The sequence below is a fragment of the Leopardus geoffroyi genome, chromosome D1, assembly GCF_018350155.1.
Source record: "Leopardus geoffroyi isolate Oge1 chromosome D1, O.geoffroyi_Oge1_pat1.0, whole genome shotgun sequence".
In the NCBI taxonomy this organism is placed as follows: Eukaryota; Metazoa; Chordata; class Mammalia; order Carnivora; family Felidae; genus Leopardus; species Leopardus geoffroyi.
In genome coordinates, this window is record NC_059329.1 from 101,672,433 (window position 1) to 101,687,506 (window position 15,074).

Genomic DNA, 15,074 nt, shown 5'->3' on the forward strand with positions numbered 1-15,074 from the left:
CGTAAACAACGGGAACATATAGGGCCAACACTGTGCGAAGTTAAATATTAAATTAAACACTAGGTTTTAAATTTATTATTTAAAATGAAATCTTAAAAACTATATTTTCACATTTATTGAAAGTTACATTTTTTATTATAGCATCATTTTCATTATGTTTATAATAGAAGACTTTTCCACAATCATAATAAATATATATTTCTACTGAACTGGTACAGATACAATATCATGTACTTTATAAGTAATATTTTTACCCCTTCCTTTATTGCATTGGCTAGTACACTAAGAATAATGTCTAGTCAGATTTATAATTGTTTTCTCAGTGGAATTGAAATGTTTAGTATTTAATCTTAATATATTACTCTGAAATGTGCCCCCATTTCTTTTATCGTTGATAAAATGATATGCCTATAATACTGGGTTTTCATTGTATATGAGATTCCACATTTAAATCAAGACATTCGTCTTCAACAATTTCCTACATCACTAAACATGTTAGAATTTCTGCCTGGAGCAACTCTGTTGAAGTTAAAAACAGGTGGTATTGAAACCTGAGAATGGCCCACAGGACCAGTGAGGATTATCTTTCCAATCCGGTCACCATAAAATAAGTATGAGTTAAGTTCTTAATGCAAGAAGTGGAAGATTATCCAGCATGAATGTTCCACAGATAAGAATATGAAATGCTTCTACACGTATTCCATGGCTGAAAGCAATAATTCGGAAGTGACTGAATTCATCCTCTTGGGACTCACACAAAGTCCAGAGCTTCGAGCCCTTCTTTTCGGGATCTTGCTAGTGATCTACTTAATTAGTGTCATAGGTAATCTTGGGTTAATTATGCTAATTTATATCCGTTCTCAGCTTCACACACCCATGTATTCTTTTCTCAGCAATCTAGCTTTTGTTGCTTTTTGCTACACCTCCTCTGTCATCCCTAACACCCTGGTGAACTTCCTCCAAGAAATTAAGAGAATATCCTTACCTGCTTGTGCCACTCAGTTGTGTTGCTTTATCATGTTTGTGGTCTGTGAAGTGTATATGCTCTCAATCATGGCGTATGATAGGTATGTAGCCATTTCTAAACCTTTACTCTATACCGTTAGCATGAACAGAAGGGTCTGTATTCAAATGGTGGTCACTACACATTTGTATGGCTTTTCTGTGGGACTCCTCCAGGCAATTCTGACATTCCACTTACCTTTCTTTCTGTAATTCAAGCATAATAAATCACTTCTACTGTGATGATGTTCCCTGGTTGGTCTGGCCTGCCGTAAAACCCATTATAAAGATATCAAAGAACTGATATTGTTCACACTTGCTGCTTTCAATACCCTTTTCTCTCTCTTTATCGTCCTCATCTCCTGCATAGCCATTCTATTTGCCATTCTGAGGATTAATTCAGCAGAAGGCCGACAAAAGGCATTTTCTACTTGTGCCTCCCACCTGACTTCATCACCATATTTTATGATACCGTCATCTTCATGTATATGCAGCCGAAACAAGCCATTCTCTGGATACTGACAAAATAGCTTCTGTTTTCTATATTGTGATAATCCCCATGATGAATCCTTTGATATTCAGCCTGAGGAACCAGGAAGTCAAAATGCTTTGAAGAGAATTATAGAAAAGGTGTGCTTTACTGTAAAATAAAAGACCTATGGTCTAACTGAAAGCCCTCAGAGTCGGGATGCGAAACAAAAACAAAAACAAAAGAAACAATGTTAAAAAAAAACAGTTATCAGGTGTTCTGCATTAGCATACTATTAGTAACATGCTTTCCTATAGATATAGAGTGTATGATAATTTTCTGATTTTATTTTCTATTATTATGAAAATTATGACTCCCGAAATTATTTAAAGATAAGAAAATAAAATAAATTCAATTGCAAACAGTGGGTTCAATTTTGTTCCGTAGATCATTGAAAATAAATTTCTTTTCCATAGAGGAATTTTTTACTTGAACACTCCAACTCATGGCATTGGTAAAAACCACATCTATTTCAGATCACTAAAGCAATTAAAGTTATTAACATTGCCTAAAAAATACACACGAGCACACACACACACGTACGGGCACATGCATGCACACACACACACACACACACACACACACACACACACGTACATGCACATGCATGCACACACACACGTACTCCCAGTAAGATGAATCTGAAAAAAATTGTTGGTTCTGATGACTTTACAGGGACAATGACATCAATGCTGGTGGAATACTTAACAAAGAGACTAAAAGAGAGGGGAGGCCTGGGCAGCTAAGTCAGTTAAGTCTGACTTCAGCTAAGATCATGATCTCACCATTCCTGAGTTCGATCCCTGAGTCAGGCTCTGTGCTGACAACTTAGAGCCTGGAGCCTGCTTCAGATTCTGTATCTCCCTCTCTCTCTGCCCGCCCCCCCACCCGCTCACACTCTGTCTCTCAAAAATAAAATAAAAGCATAAAAAATAATTTAAAAAAGACTAAAAGAGCAAACTCAAATTTTTGCAAATGAGACAAGTCCTTCAGAGCAGAATAAGGTCTGTGGTTTAAATAGTAATGCTGTGCCAATGTTAACTTGCCTATTTTTATAACAGGACTGTCGTCATTTAAGAATAGCCCTGCTTTTAGTAAATAGAGACAGATAAGTGTATATGAAAATGAAGCATTATGTCTTCAACCGGTTATTAGACAGTTAAGGATAAAAAGTGTGGTAAAATGTTAATATTTGGGGAAATCTGGGTCAAGCACGTACAGGAATTCTTCGTAAAATGTAAGCATCTTTTCTGTAATTCTGAAACTATGTCAAAGTAAAAAGTTAAAATGAAAATAAGACCTCAGAATTTATTATTTAATTTTAGTCTTTAGTTGATTGGTATCTTTTAACACATTTCTCATTTTGGTGTTTCAGTTTCAGATTCTTTGTAAATCTTATAAAACTCTCACTTTGTGCCAATAATACAAACATTTTGATGGAAGTTTATTCATTTTAAGAGTGGGAAGAGAAAACTTTATTAATGACCTTCTGATTTGGAGACCTCTGTATTCTGGCCAAGAGAAAAATTACCCATTAAAGTTACACACAGCTGCCACTTTTAATCAGTCGGCAACAGGCCGTTGCAAAATTTTGTCACATGCAGTACATCGAGGCAGACGAGCCAATTTCATGCTCGTGAATTTATTTCATGCTTCATTTTTTATAAAGTAAACTTCTTGCTCAGAAGCCATGTTGCTCAGAATATTTTAATAGTAAAGACAACACTCCCCTAACTTGCCTGTTTTATCAGAAGCATGGCGCGCAGGAAAGGGAAATCCCTAACCACAATAAGGGTCCATTCTGGTGATGACACACTGTTGTTTCTTCTATGTTTGAAGTGGCTAATAGAACAAGTTTGCCGCTAGAAGCCTGGCTGGCTCCTGTGTGGACATTGTCAAACTGGACACAGAGTTTATTCTGTACTATTGACAGGTTGAGTACCGAGTGGTGCATGTACAGGAATCAGCCAAAGAGAGTACAGGGTCTTTTACTGAGCCAAAGAATGACCACTATCCATCCTGCCATGGCTACCTTATTTAAGAGCGCATCGCATGGGGCGCCTGGGTGGCGCAGTCGGTTAAGCGTCCGACTTCAGCCAGGTCACGATCTCGCGGTCCCTGAGTTCGAGCCCCGCGTCAGGCTCTGGGCTGATGGCTCAGCTGATGGCTCAGAGCCTGGAGCCTGTTTCCGATTCTGTGTCTCCCTCTCTCTCTGCCCCTCCCCCGTTCATGCTCTGTCTCTCTCTGTCCCAAAAATAAATAAACGTTGAAAAAAAAAATTAAAAAAAAAAGAGCGCATCGCATCAGGATGCAGGTGGCTCAGTATAACAATGGACTACATGCTCGGTATTATGTTTATAGTTGCTTGACTATGAAGCAGCTTCTCTGGTAAAAGTAACTTCAGTGACTATTCCATGAACATATAAACCTCCCCGCATCGGTACATTCAGAAAAATCTCTCCCCATATCACTTATCTAGAACTACTTGTGAACTACCATTTATTTTCTTACTTCCAAATCCCTGATCCTCAAGCCAAACTGTTAGCCCCTACTCATGAAGTACAGTCATACTTCTGGATATCCCTTCTGTGGGGAAAGTCAACAACCAAGTGCATTGCTTGGAATTAAGTTCTTACAGGGCGTTTCGCTTCTCCAGTGTCTTTTATGGCTACCCTTGAATAGAGCTATATAACCGTCAAAGAATGTCAAGGGTGTGAAATTTTGTCCCACTTCTAGCCAACAAGTTAGTCTTCTATAGTTCACAGATTCTGGCACAAGACCCAAGACACCAAAGTGACAGAGGACTTTATCACTCATGACTCAGCAAGCTCCATGAATTCTATGTTTGTATCTGTTACCCTTGTCCCCCAAAGTCTCAAGCGGATGTTGTAGAGCAGCCCAGGTTGATGGTGGACACAAAGCAAGAGTATGTCACTGCCGAGAAACCCTGACCTCAGGGTTTTGTGTAGTGTTGTGTAATGTAAAGAAGCCTGCTTAAAATATTCCCCGAAGGGAGAAATTATCTTTAATAAGTTGCACAGTAAAACAAAACTTTCCTCCCCTCAAAGAAAGACATCATTTCTATTTTCCAAAGTTATTTCATACATAAACATGCTCACACAATATTCTGGAATGAAGGGTGTCTGCTTAAAAGAGAGTCAGAAAGAGAGGCGCCTGGGTGACTCAGTCGGTTAAGCGTCCACCTTTGGCTCAGGTCATGATCTCATGCTTCATGAGTTTGAGGCCTGTATCAGGCTCCATGCTGACAGCTCAGAGCCTGGATGCTTTGGATTCTGTCTCCCTCTCTCTCTGCCCTTCCCCGCTTACAGTCCATCTTTCTCTCTCAAAAATAAATAAGCATTAAAAAGTAAAAATAAATAAAAGACAGAAACCTAAGAAACGCATGAAGAATTGTCTGTCTACATCCACCCTTCATTTCTACATGGGCTTGGCTTCTGGACAATTTACCCAAGAATATGTCGTTTCATAGCCAATCTGACAGGGGTTGAAACCAAATATGTTCAAGTTTCCCAAAACAGTTTAATTAAGATAACTCTCAACAGGACTCCAAGAAACAGGATAAGGTCAACCTGTGGTATTAGTCGTGCAACCAGACTTATCAGAATCCCAGACACAGGCAGGTGAACGAACCCCATAAATCACGGTATTTTGAGAAAAGTAGGTGTCTTTCTCCTGACGCTTCTGCAATGACTTGTCCCCTTATCCCAACACATTAATTCAGGTACAGCAGGATGTATTAGTAATTGCATGGACTCCATCTTAACCCATTTGGATAAAGCCTAAGACAAATTTATCAGCAATCGCTATTTGCTTCCACTATTTACGGCCACAAAGAAGGATGTCTTGAATTTACCAGCAGGCTGTCTAATTTACCATTTAAACAGCTAGGCCATCGCCAATAGCCCAAGAACCAGACACATAACATATATACCAAGATTCATCAAGGGAAGTATTATCCAGAATTAGTATCTTGAGCTCTGCTTACTGAGTACAGTAACCTCATCTGTTTTCTGTTCTGCTTAGGTGCTGCTGAGGCTAAACGTCCACCGCAGCCCTGTGGACACAACCGGTTTTCAACTAAAGCACATTTAGTTAGAGAGGTTCATCAGTTTCCATGGCGTGACTACAACAAAGTATCAACTGACCTATGATTGGTGTGCCTTTGGTCTCCTAGAGACTAGAGAGGAAGATGCACATTCTTTCAAATTAATCTTTGCAGTTGTACTGAAATATCAATCATAACCACAATTTGAGACGACTAATTGGGAAATTCATTTTTGTCTGATGGCTTTCAAAAGCTGCTACTAAATAGAAGACCATGAACTGAATGTTTGTTTAAAAAAAAAAAATCTGGGGCGCCTGGGTGGCGCAGTCGGTTAAGCGTCCGACTTCAGCCAGGTCACGATCTCGCGGTCCATGAGTTCGAGCCCCGCGTCAGGCTCTGGGCTGATGGCTCAGAGCCTGGAGCCTGTTTCCGATTCTGTGTCTCCCTCTCTCTCTGCCCCTCCCCCGTTCATGCTCTGTCTCTCTCTGTCTCAAAAATAAATAAACGTTGAAAAAAAATTAAAAAAAAAATCATAATTTTACTATGAAACCAATGTGACACAAATTAAAGCAGAGATAGCAATTAATCAAACTGTTTTCCCAAAAGAGATAATTAAAATGTTCTTCTATCCTAGATTCTTTCATTAACTAATAACCTAGAAAGTGATCTACCATTTCAAAGGAAATAACTTTGCCCCTAAACCCTAAATATAAAATAATTGTCTGCTCTTGAATATATATAATTATATTGTTTTTCAGTGTGTGCTAAACATAATGTAATACCCAAAAAAAGCTTCCTGGGGGACCACACACACATAATAGAAAGTTATCTCATAATATCCAGGTAATTTTAAATTTTACTGGCTTCACAAAGATTTCTTTCGGGTGCACTAGACTGGACTACTTGAGGGTTTGCCGTTGAACTGAATGGCAGTGTATTGAATATTGAAAAATATCAGATCATAGGAAAAATATGTTCTATCTTAGTGAGAAAGCCTTTGGACTTCTATATCTATAGCTTTTATTCACTTAATCATCGAACAGAGTTACTGATCATCTTCCTTGTATTAGATACTATAAAAGGTAGGTGATTCGCTTGGGCACAAAATACAAATATTAGTGCTTAACAATATCAGTTTCAAGTTTAGGATGTGTTACAGACATGTTAGCCGTTGGTTACCATATAGTGTGGCAAGTGCTACAAAGAAGACATCAATGGATGAAAAACCTATATATGGGAAACTCTTACTCTACCCTGAAAAGTCAGGAAAGCCTCCAAGAAGAAGCAGCACAACAGGGTACTGGACGTTTAGTGGGAGGAAAGTCAGACAAAGGGAATGATGGCAAAGGGAAAGTGTTCTGCGCAGAGATTAGAAACGCGTATAAAATTGGGGCACCTGGGTGGCTCACTCAGTCAAGGGTCCGGCTTCCACTCAGGTCATGATCTCATGGCTCTTGGGTTCGAGCTCCGCGGCGGACTCTGTGCTGACAGTTAAGAACCTGGAGCCTGCTTCGGATTCTGTGCCTCCCTCTCTCTCTGCCCCTCACCTCTCTCTCTCTCGCTCGCTCTCAAAAATAAATAGACATTTTTAAACAAGTGTATAAAACTCTGGCTTACATTCGAATAGCAATGGTGGCTTGGAATACCTGTGACATAAACACTATACGAAGAGAACCACAAAAGATGAGCCTGATCTGAGACGTAGGAACCGGGTTTTCAAGAGTTATGTCAGCCATGTGGAAGAAAGGCTTTTACTTTGAGAAGAATAGGAAGACATTGAAGAATTACACCAGGAGAACATAAAAATGAAGTTCGTGTCTATAAAAGTTTACATACACCAAACTGTGAGGAACAGAGAGACACAGGAAAGATTGGAGGCAAGAATAAAAATTCAGGGTCAGTTGTAACCAAATAACAAGTCATTGTGGTTGGATCAAGGAACCGATATCAGTGAAAAGATATGTAAAGTGTGTAAAGTATGAAATAGGTATCAGGGACAAATTGAATATTGGCATGGGAAATAGGAAAGCAAAGTAAAAGATAATTGGTCTGATTTGGAAAACTGAATGGATAATGGCAGTGTTAGCTGAAGATGTAAAATATATACTTCAGGTCTGAGTATTAGGTTCAATGCACAGAGATACCAAGTTATTTTCTACATGTGATACTCTTGATGACCATGTAGAATATATAAGTGGGAATTTCTGGGAGGCATTTAGATGTATATAGAACATAGAAAATAAATGAGGGATAGAAATACATGTTTGTGCTTAAGCAATGTATAGGTGTCTACTGAGAACATAGGATTGGATAAAATCACCGAACAAGAAGGTATAAAAGGGAAAGGCTGAAGGCTTTGATGAAAGCATGAATAATATGTTGTCTAAATAGAAGCAGAGACTCCAAGGTAGAAAATCAGAATGGACAAATAATAAACACAGAGACTGCTCTGTTCGGGAAACCAAAGGTGTATTCAATAGGGGTCAGTGCTATAAAGCTGCCAAGGTAAAAAGAGCTTTATTGGATTTAGGAATAAGGAAGCTAATAGTAAACTTGCTGAGGGGATTCCTTGGTTTAATGGAAAAGGAAGGTAGGTTATATTTGGTTAAGTCATAAATATGATTGAGAAATCAGGGGTAGATGCTTTTCCTAAGGTATATGGTTGAAAAGTGCTAAAGAGGAGAGAAAAAATAAAATAGTAACCAAGATAAAGTTTCCAAGGCGATATTAATCAGAATTTAAGGGGACGAAGTGCTTTTTATATTTTACTATCTTTTACTTGCCTTGACCATCATGTGCATGCAAAGTAACCTGAGACAATGTGGTGATAAAGGAAAATCAAATTAACTTATCCTCTGCTATGCTTGAGAAAGGAGGGGGGATGATTTCAATTCTGCTAGCTAGCGTGCATTCAGAGTCCAGCCTGGGTTTATGGAAGTGTTCTGTAACATTTAGTTGTTCTAAAAGTTGCTTCAGTTCTATTCACCTTGGGCCATTTAGATACCTGAAGAAGGAAGGTAAAATAATGTCTCCGAATCATTGAAAGCTGTTTGAAATTTGGAAAACTATTCTCTTGAAATTTGGCAAATTATTCTCTGGTGTGCATTTTGCCAAAAGACAAAGCCAGAAAAATCACAGTCCTGTTTTTCCTTGAAATCAATATTATGGGTGTATTGAAAAAAAAAAAAGACAATGGATACAAGTAAAAAGAAGAAAATTTAAAGATTATACCAAACAGGATGCCTATAAATAATAGTATTCATATTTTGTTTCTTTCATTTTATATGTTCTGCACTTGATTTCGGTAATTTTTAATATTCTTATAAAATAATGAATTTGTAATAATTTCATGAGATAAACTTAAAACTTAAATCATTTTTATATATGCTGCCAAAGCCACTTACATTCTTTTTTTTTAATGTTTATTTATTTTTGAGAGAAAGACAGAACATGAGTGGGAGAGGGGTAGAGAGAGGGAGACACAGAATCTGTAGCAGGCTCCAGGCTGTGAGCTGTCAGCACAGAGCCCAACACGGGGCTCAAACCCACAAACCAGGAGATCATGACCTGAGCCGAGGTCAGATGCTCAACCAACTGAGCCACCCAGGTGCCCCAAGCCACTTACATTCTTAATGTCCCTTTTTATTTACTTATATTTAAAGAAAAGTAGAACAAAAATTTTGCCATTATCTTGATTATAACATTTTAATTGAAATGCTCTCTTTCTACTTATACAGCTCCCTGGTGAATTTTTGTATCACAGAATTTTTCCTGGACCAAATCCTTCACACTGAAAGCATAAGTGAAATCCACACATAATTCTGAGTGCTTATCAATATTCTTCTTCGGCCGAATTTAACATAACACCCTGATGAGCCAGGACTCTCTTCTCACAATTGAATTGATTATTCCTTAAAAGTAAAGATTATTCAGAGCCTGTGCTCTAGATGAGTTTATTGTAGATTTGTTGTTTATTGTTTATTGTTCATCTCTTTCATGGCAAAAGGCAATCAGTCAGCAGTCACTGAGTTTATTCTCTTGGGCCTCACAGATAATCCAGAGTTTCAGGCCATTCTCTTTTGTGTATTCCTATTGATTTACTCAGTTACTGTCCTGGGTAATCTTGGCTTGATTGTGTTAATCCAAATAAGTCCCCAGCTTCACACACCCATGTATTTTTTCCTCTGTCATCTGGCTTTTGTTGATTTTTATGGTGCCTCCACCATCACTCCAAACACCCTTGCAAACTCGTTACGTGAAATTAAAAGTATGCCATTTTATGCATGTGCCACTCAAGTGTGTTGCTTTATCACATTTTCAGTTTGGGAATTATTAATGCTGTCTGTCATGGCCTATGATCGCTATGTGGCCATCTGCAACCCTTTACTCTACGTCATTCTCATGCCCAGGAAACTCTGCCTCCAAATGGTCACTAGTTCTTATATTTATGGACTCACTGTAGGACTCGTACAAGCAGTGGCTACATTCCACATGTCTTTCTGTGACTCTAATGTGGTCAACCAGTTCTACTGTGATGATGTCCCCTTGATTGCTCTGGCTTGCTCTGATACCCAAGTCAAAGAGTTGATGCTGTGGATCATTGCTGGGTTCAATGTGTTCTTTTCTCTTATCATTGTTCTCATATCCTATGTGTTCATTGTCTTCACCATCTTAAAAATCCATTCTGCCGCAGGAAGACATAAAGCCTTTTCCACCTGTGCTTCTCACCTGTTTTCTATTACCATGTATTATGGGACCCTCAGTTTTATGTACCTGCGCCCCAAGTCAAGCCACTCACTGGATAAAGACAAATTTGCCTCAGTGTTCTATGCAGTGGTGATTCCCATGTTAAACCCATTGATCTACAGCTTGAGGAATCAGGATGTAAAAAAGGCTTTCAAGAAAATCTTTGACAAAGCACATTCTGATAATAGATAATCAATTGTGCTGTTCCTAAAGAAACGCTGGAAATTAGGAACTTTTAAACGAAGGCTTGTACATGGGACAGTGCCAGGAAGTGTAGAAAGCTTTGTCTTCTGAAGCTCAGTTCCCTGACTCTATTTCCTTGAAAATAGGCCTTTCTTGTTTCTGCTTACACATAGTAGACATTTTATAAACGTTTATTTGTTTTACTGTTGAATTCTAAAAAGAGAGATGAAAACAACCCATTCTGTTTTTCCATGAGATGCTTCAACCATAGAGGTGAAGAATAAGGCACCTGAAAATCATAACTTGATCTTATTTCACTATGATATGGGGAATTTTAGGTTGTCTTCACAGACATCAACCATGCACATATGATTGAAAATACCAGGCAAGATATTCCTCCATAGTTGAACCGAAGTGAAAAAATAACAAGGTGTTCGGTTGAAGGGTTTGGGTTTGAAAATGCCTGAAAAGTGACCTTGCTCTTTACTTTAAATGTCCCTGTTGATACGGTTGAACATTTTTCATAAGACCTCATTTTTTTAGAGCAGTTTTAGTTTTACCACAAACTATAGGTCTGAATTTCCTTACCTACAAAGAAGGATGGTTTTGATGTTTTTATGTGTTTTGTACGTGACATGTGAGAATGCATCCATCCGTATAGATACACCCACCAGGAAAAGTGTGGTGAATAGAAACACCACACTTCTCTGCCAAACCTACTTTAAAAATATAAGATTTCATGCAACTCACAAAGTTCTCTAGCACCTCAAAGAACATGTCTGCGCTATGTTCACATTAAGTGCAGAAGGGGAAATAATCATCTGCATGAGAGGTTGCATTCTATATAATTACTGCAACTATCACAATTTCCTTCTAAAGTGGAAAAATAAGAAGATAATATTAAGAAACCAGGGGCTCCTGGGTGGTTTAGTCGGTTAGGCATCTGACTTCAGCTCAGGTCATGATCTCTGTGAGTTCGAACCCCGTGTCGGGCTCTGTGCTGACAGCTCAGAGCCTGGAGCCTGCTTTGGATTCTGTGTCTCCCTCTCTCTGCCCCTCCCCTGTTCATGACTCTGTCTGTCTGTCTGTCTGTCTCTGTCTCTGTCTCTCTCTCTCTCTCAAAAGTAAATAAAGATTTAGAAAAAAGAAACTAATTTAATTGCTTTTTGTGAATATTAAAATGATAAAATCTTACAAATTACTGTTTTCATTAAATTTTATGGCATGATCCTATAACATTCATTGAATAAATTATAGGCACACATAAATAACCTTATAACTTAAGATTATTTCTATCTGCGTTTATTTATTTTTTTGGGGGACAGGGAGAGACAGAGCATGAACGGGGGAGGGGCAGAGAGAGAGAGGGAGACACAGAATCGGAAACAGGCTCCAGGCTCTGAGCCATCAGCCCAGAGCCTGACGCGGGGCTCGAACTCACGGACCGTGAGATCGTGACCTGGCTGAAGTCGGACGCTTAACCGACTGCGCCACCCAGGCGCCCCAAGATTATTTCTATCTGAACAAATGTGCAGGTACACTGAACTTATTAATTCATTTAATAACATAATTTCTTATAAACAAATACTTCCCATTATATTTAAAAATCAGAGGGGGCGCCTGGGTGGCTCAGTCGGTTAAGCATCCGACTTCAGCTCAGGTCATCGCGGTCTGTGGGTTCGAGCCTCACGTCGGGCTCTGTGCTGACAGCTCAGAGCCTGGAGCCTGTTTCGGATTCTGTGTCTCCCTCTTTCTCTGACCCTCCCTTGTTCATGCTCTCTCTCTCTCTCTCTCTCTCTGTCTCAAAAATAAATAAATGTTAAAACAAAATTTAAAAATCAGATAATGACCATTTAAGATTAGATCATCTGTATTGCAGTATCTTTCTTAACATCTACAATGTTAAGAAAGAAAAATGCAAATAAACTTATATTTGCATTTAGAATTGTCATATTACTAGTGATGTGAACTTAGGCACTTTAAATAAAACTGAGACCCAGAAGTAAACCCTCAGACATTTCTTAGGTTTATTTTATTGTATTAGGTAGGAGTGCTTGATTCAGTGCCTGGAAGCTAGTAGAAACCTGACCAGGCTTTGTCCTTCTTTCTTCAAGACTGATAAGCTTTTGAGAGCTCGGTGAATTAATCTTTAATTATATACAACAAACATTTATATAACAAACATATACATACCACTTGTTATCACAGGATATTTTTGTAAGCACTTCATAAATATTAACTCGTTTCATCTTTAAAACAAACCAATTAGTAGGGTCCTCTTATTTTCTAGAATTAGAAACGGAGTCACACAGTTTAAGCCGATTGTCCAAGGGGTCGTAGTTAATAAAGGATAGGCTTGGCATTCAAGCTCAGGCAGCCTTCCTTCCAGAATAGTTCTACCAAAGACACGCTGCTACCTTTGCTTGAGCTACACAAAGGTGTGTTTGAGGGTGTATTTGAACATAATTTCAGTGGACTGTCAAGGCTGCAGTGGCCTGAACCAGACTCTTTGGATCATGCTGACTTCCCAGAATTGGCCTGGGTTCTTGTAGAAAAAGTCAAGGTTAGCTGAACTACAGTCACATTTTTAGTTGATTGGGAAAGAATTACAAGAAATATCAGGAGGAGGAAGTTTGGATTTATTTACCCTCTTGTATTAAATTAAGCATTCGTTATGCTTATTTTCTTAACTTTAACAGCTTTAAGGTTTCACAACTTTTATCCAAGGCTTTCCTTGAGGCATCTTTAACCTCTTTGTTCCTTAGACTATAGATCAGGGGGTTCAACATCGGGATCACCACCGTGTAAAATACAGACGCCATTTTGTCCGTGTCCAGGGAGTGATTTGATTTGGGCTGTAGGTACATAAAGATCAAGGTGCCATAGAAAATAGTGACAGTCACCATATGGGAGCCACAGGTGGACATGGCCTTGCGTCGCCCCTGAGTAGAGCGGATCCTTAAGATGGCAGCAATGATAAAGATGTAGGAGGTGAGAACAATGGAAGAGGAGCAGATCATATCAAAACCAGCAAAGGCAAAGATCAGAATTTCCTTCACGTGTGTGTCTGAGCAGGACAGAGCCAAGAGAGGAAGGTCATCACAGTAGAAATGGTTAATTACATTGGGGCCACAGTAAGTTAGATGGAAGGTGATAATGGTATGGAATAGGGCAACCAGAAAGCTGTATATATATGGAACTGCCACTAATTGAATGCAGAGTCTTTTTGACATCAGGGTTGAATAGTGCAGGGGACTACAGATGGCCACGTAGCGATCATAGGCCATAGAAGCCAACAGGAAACACTCGGTGATCATGAAGGTGAGAAAGCAGCCCAGTTGTGTTGCACAAGCATAGAAAGGAATAGTGTTGATTTCCACAACAAAATTCACCATCATCTTTGGTGTGATAGCAGAGGAGTAGCAAAGGTCAACAAAGGCCAAGTGACTGAGGAAATAGTACATAGGCGAGTGGAGTCGAGCATCAATCCTGATTAAAGTTATCAACCCCAGGTTGCCCAGCACTGTGACCAGATAGATGATGAAAAACACCACAAAGCATGGGGCCTGAAGCTCTGGCTGGTCTGTGATTCCCTGGAGAATGAATTCAGTGACGTGGGTGATATTGGTCTCAGCCATTTATTTAAGTGAATTTTACTGATTTCACTCCCAGTTGAAGAATAAAAATGGCACTTCTCATGGCCCCTGCCAATGTTGGCAAAAGGTGATCGCTGGTGTCTTCTTGCCTTGAATCGTGTTGTCTTGTGGGCAGAAAGTACACCTTATATCTTGGATAACATGCAGAGGACTCTTGGCTCAGGGAGAGGAGTCCTTTACTCTCACAATAGCCTTCTTAAATGTTGTTTTGCCTTGTAATTTTAGAAAATATGGAAGGGTGCTGGTTAAAATTGTAATGCTACCTGAAAGAAAACACTTGAGACAATAAACACTAACATTTCAGCATTTTTGCTGCCCCTATCTTTTCTCTGTATTTATAAATATGGCAGCACAAAAATGTGTAACTCATAAATGAAGCTATTTTAACTTTTTTCAACATATTTGCATGTTTCCACAGGCTTAAAAAACATCAAAATAATCTACTATGACTTACTTGCTTTCCTATATTCCTTCCTTCACTTACATAGGCTAAGTACTTGAGGCTGTAGAAACTAGAAGAAAATTAATCAGAAATATAGAAGAAACATGCAATTTTATTTGTATAGCAATTAGGGACTCATTATTTTTTTTCCAGTTCAAAATTCACAACATTCTAATGTTTGTTGTCCAAAGAATTAACATTAATTAAGTAGTCTATCATATAACTTGTTAAACTACAGGGATATAGCCATCTTTCCCCATAAACATGTGTCTGTATACTCCAAGGGCTTAAAATATCAAAGCACTTACTCTAGTAGGTTCTAGACATATCAACAACATAGCCTAAGGAAATAATCAGCGACAAGCAGAGTTTAATAGAAACATATATAGCTAGGTGGAGTTCTTAATGCATGCTTCAGAATAATTGCAACTCTTTCTAGTTCTACCAGCC

General features: G+C 38.8%; 2 protein-coding genes and 1 pseudogene across 3 annotated transcripts; 2 read left to right on the forward strand and 1 right to left on the reverse strand.

Moving 5' to 3' along the window:
* Positions 1–702: 702 nt before the first annotated feature.
* Positions 703–1,653, forward strand: LOC123602684 (annotated as a pseudogene).
* Positions 1,654–6,115: 4,462 nt separating this feature from the next.
* On the reverse strand, positions 6,116–14,164 carry LOC123602685 (olfactory receptor 1038). 2 transcript variants are annotated; one of them, XM_045487148.1, is made up of 2 exons: positions 13,258–14,164; positions 6,116–6,129 (listed from the first exon to the last, which is right to left on the reverse strand). In XM_045487148.1, exons 1-2 carry the CDS (start codon positions 14,162–14,164, stop codon positions 6,116–6,118), a joined length of 921 nt encoding a protein of 306 aa, XP_045343104.1. The 2 variants fall into 2 exon arrangements, with proteins under 2 accessions (XP_045343104.1, XP_045343103.1); XM_045487147.1 differs by lacking the exon at positions 6,116–6,129 and having other exon boundaries at positions 13,205–14,164.
* LOC123602686 (olfactory receptor 5AL1-like) lies at positions 9,594–10,535 on the forward strand. The gene has a single exon (XM_045487149.1). It carries the CDS (start codon positions 9,594–9,596, stop codon positions 10,533–10,535), a length of 942 nt encoding a protein of 313 aa, XP_045343105.1.
* Positions 14,165–15,074: the final 910 nt, after the last annotated feature.